Source organism: Austrofundulus limnaeus, unplaced genomic scaffold (assembly GCF_001266775.1).
Source record: "Austrofundulus limnaeus strain Quisiro unplaced genomic scaffold, Austrofundulus_limnaeus-1.0 Scaffold40, whole genome shotgun sequence".
Lineage (NCBI taxonomy): Eukaryota > Metazoa > Chordata > Actinopteri > Cyprinodontiformes > Rivulidae > Austrofundulus > Austrofundulus limnaeus.
The window spans coordinates 1,420,418-1,427,494 of record NW_013952442.1 but is presented as its reverse complement, the minus strand read 5'-3'; the positions used below and the strand labels follow the sequence as shown (position 1 = coordinate 1,427,494).

At 38.9% G+C, this 7,077-nt stretch overlaps 1 protein-coding gene across 2 annotated transcripts in view; it reads right to left on the bottom strand.

Moving 5' to 3' along the window:
- The window catches only part of LOC106516712 (rapamycin-insensitive companion of mTOR), a 17,214-nt gene extending 10,201 nt beyond the window's left edge, over positions 1-7,013 (bottom strand). The window contains exons 1-13 of one of the 2 annotated variants that reach the window (XM_014007209.1): positions 6,683-7,013; positions 6,329-6,416; positions 6,036-6,126; positions 5,885-5,951; positions 5,622-5,702; positions 5,403-5,503; positions 1,535-1,700; positions 1,341-1,442; positions 1,217-1,263; positions 992-1,127; positions 704-903; positions 459-585; positions 89-253 (exon numbers count right to left, since the gene is read on the bottom strand). In XM_014007209.1, coding sequence (XP_013862663.1) covers positions 89-253; positions 459-585; positions 704-903; positions 992-1,127; positions 1,217-1,263; positions 1,341-1,442; positions 1,535-1,700; positions 5,403-5,503; positions 5,622-5,702; positions 5,885-5,951; positions 6,036-6,126; positions 6,329-6,416; positions 6,683-6,790 — 1,479 coding nt within the window. In that variant the 5' untranslated portion in view covers positions 6,791-7,013. The remainder of the gene's footprint in view (positions 1-88; positions 254-458; positions 586-703; positions 904-991; positions 1,128-1,216; positions 1,264-1,340; positions 1,443-1,534; positions 1,701-5,402; positions 5,504-5,621; positions 5,703-5,884; positions 5,952-6,035; positions 6,127-6,328; positions 6,417-6,682) is intronic. The other variant, XM_014007210.1, reaches the window with a different exon arrangement.
- Between the last annotated feature and the right edge of the window lie 64 nt (positions 7,014-7,077).

The window sequence follows — 7,077 nt, the reverse complement described above, 5'->3', positions numbered from 1 at the left end:
ATATATATTTATGTCTACTTGACAGAGGGATAAATAACACCTCTTCTGTTCGGTCAGTAATCTAAGCTATGCATGTGTCTTCAGCTACCTTGTCTTCACAGGCCTCATCCAGGATGTCCAGAGCCTCCATGGACACAGCCTTGCTGTGGTCGTGAAGCTGTGTGACCAGAAGCTCCATGCCCCAACTACTGAAGAACTCCACACCGGCACGCAGCAGCACACGGAGGTGCTTGGTGGCGTACAGCCTGCAGACCTGCTCAGCAAGACAAGTATCACAGCACCTTTCTGTAACTCAGTGACTCTCAGACTACTGAGGGATTTTTGCAGTTGTGTGATTTATAATTTATATGTTTATTGGTGCTGCAGTGTGAGGTCATATTAAACACACATAAAGAAATCCTGTTTCCCCATTATGATTTCATGCATTTTATGTGTGGTGAGTGTTTCTGCTGTCTTACATCAGTGGCAGCAGTGAGGACCTTTGACAGGATCACCCTGGCCAGACCGTCTCTGCTGTAGTCCAGAGTGGACACGGCCAGTTTCAGCACGGCGTCCTGGTTCTTCACAGAGCACAAGTTCAGCAGGCTGCAAACACCAAATCGAAGGCAGACGTTGCATTGAGTCGTCAGCAGCAGATCTTTTTAAACGGAGGAATGCATCTGACGTTCTGAGACAGAACACCTCAGGAACGCAGCTCACTCACCACTGAAACAGGCCACATTTCTCCAGCAGTTTGACCCCCTGTGGGTGTGCAGAAAGTGTCCCCAGGAAGAGGAAATAGTGCTGGCTGAGTGTGGTGAGCAGGCCGTTGCTCTGCAGGCTGCGCTCGGGCTTCAGGCCCGAGCACGAGGACAGCCACGACACCATGTCCCTCACAAGCTCCTCCAGATAGCCCTGACCGTCCTGGTGACAGCAAGACAAGACACGGGGTGGACATGAGAGGACAGTTGGACAAGATCGAACTGTGCGCATTTGTGCAAGCTTTTTGTACCTCGTCAGAGTCCACGAGGAACTCCATGAACTGACACCCAACCACGGTGAGTTGCCTGGCCTTGGCGTGATCCAAAGCCAGCCCAGCATACAGTTTACTACTGGGCTTATAGAAGTACAGCAGCCTCCGAACAAACCTGTGTTACACAGAAATCAATATCAATCTGACACCAGGTATCACAGAAACACATCAAACTGTTTAAAAACACTCCAAATCTGATCTCACCTGTGCATCTGTTCATCTTTGTTGTTCCTGAGGTTCACATTTGGCCACTGAGAGAAAAACAAAGACCATCTTTAAGACAGAGGAACAAATCTGAGTTTGTGTTGCAGCAGGAGAACAGCCTGACCTTAAGAATGGTGGCAATCAGTAACCAGTTCCACTCCAGGTTCTGCTTGTGGTTGAGAATTTGACTGTCTCTCAGGTTTATCATCAGTGTTTCTTCTGTGTCCTGAAAAAACAGGAACAAACATTTATTTCACAAAAAAATAAAGTGGACAGAGAACAGAAAGCAGCACTATACAAAAGCTTGTTCGTCTCCACCTTTATGACGTAGATGTCTCTTTGGGCACGCGAGTGTGATTCTCTGCGGTTGTGTGACGACACAGACTTGCGAATGATGTGGTCCAAGTAAAGGCTGTGTGGCTTCAAACCTTTCTTCTTCTTCTCGTGGAAACGCTTCAGGTTGTTCACGGCTGCACTTGCACGGCTGGAAAATACACACACATGTTCAGATAAGCAATCAATATTTTTTAGGAAAATAAAGTTTTAAACAAATTCATTTAGTCTTATTGAGCTAACAATAATAAATTTACTGACCCAACATAATGTTAAACAGGTCAGCGTGAGGAACTTAGTTGACAATTTTTTATTTTACTGTGCTTACACTTCCATTTTTTCCCTCAACTTAATTTGAGTTATTTTATTCATTCAGGCTAAATATTATGTAACAAGTTCAGAAAATACTTGGACGAAGAAGTACTTTGTCCATCTTTATGAACATGGATGAGTAAAACAAACTTGTACATTTCCAATGTTTATTTTTTATCTAAAAGGGAAAATATAGTAACAACATTTTTATGTACTTCACAGCTTATATTTGAGTCCTTAAAGTCAAAATCAGGTCAAAAAGCTATTTTAAAAAAACATGGCTACTCTATAGTTTACCTTAAAGTGCCTGTGATATCAAATTTTTAGAATAAACGTGAATGCATTTGTGGAAAGATAACATTGATAACATATTGTAAAAAAAAAATCATACTGCTGAGATGAACAGTTGTTGAGATATTTGCATGTGAAGCAACAGGAAGTGATGTCAAAGGGGTATTTCTGCAAGTGAACAGAGCATTGTTGCAACAGCTAACAACGTGGACAGTAGAGAAGAATCTGATGTTTCTTTAGATTATTTTAAGTCACTATCAGAGAGATGAAGAGTCAGAGATCAAATTAGGACTGGGCGGTATGACCTCAAATTCATATCACGGTATAAACTGTACCCCTTCACAGTAATGCTATATAACGCGGTAGAAAATTATCATAAAAAGTAAAGACAATGTAATTTTTAGAAGCATTTTTTTGCAGAGAACTGTAATCTTAATTAAACACAGCATTTTTGCTTTAATATCTGCCTGCCAAACAATGAGCTTCTGCCTGCTATCAGCTGCTGCTCTGCTGCACGCTCAACTTTATCATCTTCATCATCAGAGCAGAAGCCGACTTTACATTAGCTAGATGGATTTATGGCTGAATGAACGTCCACGTCTTGTTTTTTCTTTGACAATTGGGTGTGGAAAAACTACAGTTGTTAAATCTTTGCTCTGCGCGACGTGTAGCAAGAGGAGAGGAGAGGAGAGGAGAGGGAGAGTTTATGATCCCGCGACACGACGTAACGTTTCTACAGCAGGAGGAGGATATTTTGAGGATTTATCCTCTCTATATGTGTTTTAAAACGCTAGAATTTCTTCATTATATTTCGAACTCCTGCTCAGTTGCCTCTGCACTTGCAGCCCTGTTCACACAGGTGCGATGACGTAATGACGATATGACGGTAGAGCGTAAATTTCTACCGTAGGACAACTTCATACCGTTTCTACCGTCTACCGCATATACCGTGCAGCCCTAGTTCAAATAATACTGTTTCAATAAACAGAGACTGGAGTTCCCTTTAAAGAGTTCCCAATTGATGTCACTTCCTGTTTCACTGTGGCTGAGCCAAGTTCAAAAGGAAATTTGACAGTTATGTGACAAAATTGATAAAATCATGTGTATTATGTCAAGTCTTTTAAATATAAAGATGTTTTATTGGACTTTTTGTATTTGAAGGATATACATGTCACAGGTACTTTAAGGTTTTCCGACTTTGAAAATGTCTTATTCTGTCAGAAATACTTATTTGCAGTTTAGGGATGATAAAATCCAGCTTCCTAATCTCCATCTTCTCCAAAGACTATCTTTACAAAGGTCGGCTTCTGGAAGCGAGTAGGTTTTTTTTAAGCGAGTGGTTGAAGCAAAACGCAGTGTTCGAGCGCTTTCAGCTGAAACAAACACTCTGATGAACTTCTGACCAATCACACAATAAGTTCTTATGTGGAGGGGGGTAAATAGTTTGGCCAGGTTGCAACAACGTTGACAATGCGAACACAATCAAATGACAATTTTCATCATGAAACTGCAACAGTCCGATCTGATTTCAGCAGTTTGGATGAAGAACGCTGAGCGCTTTAGTCAAAACGAGTTCAAACTTGTTTTGCTTTTTTTGCTTTGCAGCAAAACTGCAAAAATAACACCAGAGGTTATATTTTTTTATACTTTAGAAAAACAAGTCAGTCTGAAATACTCTTTAGGAAGACAATTAAAATGTATATTTTCTTTTTTCATTATTATTTATCATTAACAGAAGCCGAGATAACAAATACCAGTTGATGTGGTTTAAAATGAATCCACATAAGGAAAATCTCTTAACATGAGCCTCTTCAAGCACAAGTGAACTGAGAGTGAAGGTCGAGGTTTACAATTTCAAAAACACATCCTGCAGGGAAGAAAGCAGGAGCGGATCAAGTGTCCTATAGCGCCCCATAAAATCAGCAACAACAACAAAACCTTTAGACAAAATGTATAACAGAGATTTGAAACTGTAATCCTGTCATCATCCTGTGAAAACAGAGCATTTTTTATTTCAACTCAGACAAATTTCAATTAACTTTCAACTGCATAAAAATAAAAGTGAAAACTTTGTTTTGTGTCCAAATATATCTAGGTCTCAATCTGTTTGTGGTAATGATCGCTTGTTTTATTTGTTGAGGAAAAAACTAATTGTGTGAACGTTTCACAGCATTTACACTACTGAGATCATTTTTTTCTTCAGTACGTTTTTCAGCATCTAACTCCTTCCACAATTTTTGTGCTATTTCAACAATTCATATACCAAAACATTCAGCTCATTCATGTGAGGGGTGCTATGACTTTTGGTATTTCAGATTTTTTCAAACTTTTTTAGCCACTTTTTTTCCATTGAAAACGAATGGAGCTGTTTTCAACATCCTTAAAATCCTTCAAAATCTTTACAAAACCTTACAGAATTTATTCTGATTCTGCTCTTTTTTCACTTTCTTGTGCTAATTTTAGCTATTTTTTTGCTGATTTTAGTTTTCCTGATATTTCAGTTGAAATTCTGCTTCTTTCAGCGATTTTTCAGCCTTTTTCTACGTTTTTGTGCTTTTTTCCGCTACTTTGTGCTATTTATGCTTCTTACAGACGCTTTTTGCTATATTCCACTATTTGCTGAAATTTTAGCAATTGTTTAGCTGCTACTAACCAAAGTTAGCTTTTCTAAGCTAAACACACATTTTGTAGCTATTACAACTTTTCAGACAAGTTCAAGCTACGTTTTAGTTGTTTTACTGAAAATTTCAGCTGTTTTAGCCATTTTAGCCTACAAATTATCACTTTTTTGTACTTTTGCATTTTTTCTGCTAGTTTTACAAATTTTTACAAGACTTTCTCTATCTGGGTGCTAATTTCAACTTGTGCCTGCTACCTTTAGCCTATTTTATGCTAATTTTAGCTATTATATGCTACTTTAGCTATAGATCTGCTTCTTTCTGCTATTCTACCTTTTTTTTGCTACCTGGTGGTATTTAAGCTTCTTACAGATATTTTTAGCTATATTCAACTATTTTTAGCTCTAAGCTTTTAGCTGTTGTCAACTTTGTGTTCCTTTTTACTGTTTTTCTACAAAGTCAGGTGTTTTTGCTTCTTTCAGCTTTTCATAGTAAAGTGTTAATATAATGTATTAAAACTTTACTATTAAATATTTTCAGCTCAATTTGAGCAGCTTTCAGCTTAAGTTTTCAGCACGAAGCTTTCACACTGGCATTTTCGCAGGAAATGCAATTTCTCTAATTGTACTTACAGTCGTTTCTCTGGGAGGATGTCAAATGAGGCTGCCATGTTGATGAGGGTGGGGAGGCAGTGCAGGTGGTGGCTGTGGGAATGAGGAAGAATGGTGTTTGCCTAAACAAAGAAACAAACAAACAAAAAGTCTATAATTACAATCATTAACAACTATCAAACAATCTTTTCTTGTTCTGTGTGAACTTTACAGTTAAATATGAGAATAAATTGATGTTACCATGTGTAGAAGCTCTCCTAACAGTATAGTGGCTCTGATAGCAAGCTGGTCATCATTGCTGGTCACAACTTCAACAAGACCCTAGACAGAGGAGAGGAAGACGAGCTTCAACAGATGCACCGGCACCTTTAAACTGCTCTCTCACAAAGCTGTGATAGTCCCGAACCATTCAAGCTGTGCTGGCTTCATAGCACGTCTCAGCTATTTACAATTTAGCTTTATGACTCTATAAACGAGTCGTAAACAAAGACCATACAACTCACCTCTAACAGCCCGCTGGTGATGAAGGCAGACAGCACAAAAGCCAGGTAGTTGTCCATCAGGTCAGGCCTAACGACGCAAACAGAAGTACAAATATTTCACATCTCATGTAGCCACAGAGCTGACATCAGCCTACTTCTGCTCATTTCTCACCTGGAGCGGGCCCGGTGGGGTAGGACGACTTTAGCTTCAGCAGCAATAAACCCATCAGAGAGTCTCCAGGTGTCCTGAAACCTGGCGGGATCTGAAGTGGACCACAGCTAAGATTAGCCTTCACTGTGCGTGTAACACATGGCCTTTATTAGGCTCCAACAGGAACAAAGACATTTTGAGTACAAAGTACACAAAGTGACTAAATGGTCTTTACCGGTTTTTACTTTAATGAAACTAAATAGACTTAGTACAAAGATAATCAAAGCAAATACACAAATATATCTGGTCCTTACCAACACTTTGAAGAGCTTCTACAAAGTCTTGGGTTACAATTGGAACAGGAAGCCTGAAAATCTCATACAACACCTCCAACAAACCTTTCTGCAGAGGGAAGCACATTAAAGACATGTTTGATAGACCAGGCTGCACTGAAGGTGGAGATCACCTCTAACATCAGACTGTTCTCAGCTGGATCTTTGAAGCCCATTAGTCTGTGACGGGATGAAAGTATCTCTGACACAAAGAATTCAACAATAATGGAGACTTGCTTATTGCAGATTAATTTAAAAACCACAGGGCACTTTTTAATTACTCTTACGAACGTTTCGTTCAGTTAAACATTGATTATAAAATGTTTCAATACTCACTCTAACTTCCATATTTGGTATGCAGAGTAAGCCAATTAGAGATTGGATTCCAGAGTTTCCAGGCTTGCATAGGTTGATAATTCCTGAATTAAAAAAAAGATGCCCCATAAGAGAAACATTTAACTCATTATGAGATATTGATGAAATATTTGATATTTGACAATAATATACTGTATATTGATATTGAATTATCCAGCACTATGTATTGGATAAGTCAGCATAAGTTGTTGTTGCATGATGTTATAGTGTGACAAGGCTTTTTGTGTTTAAGGAATGTGTTGGAGACAACCCTCAGCTACCTTCAGACCAAATTTAAGCTCAAAATCTGTTAAAGGGATCCCAGATTAGTTGTAACATTAGACTTTATTTGATAAACATTTATTTTAACTGTAAAA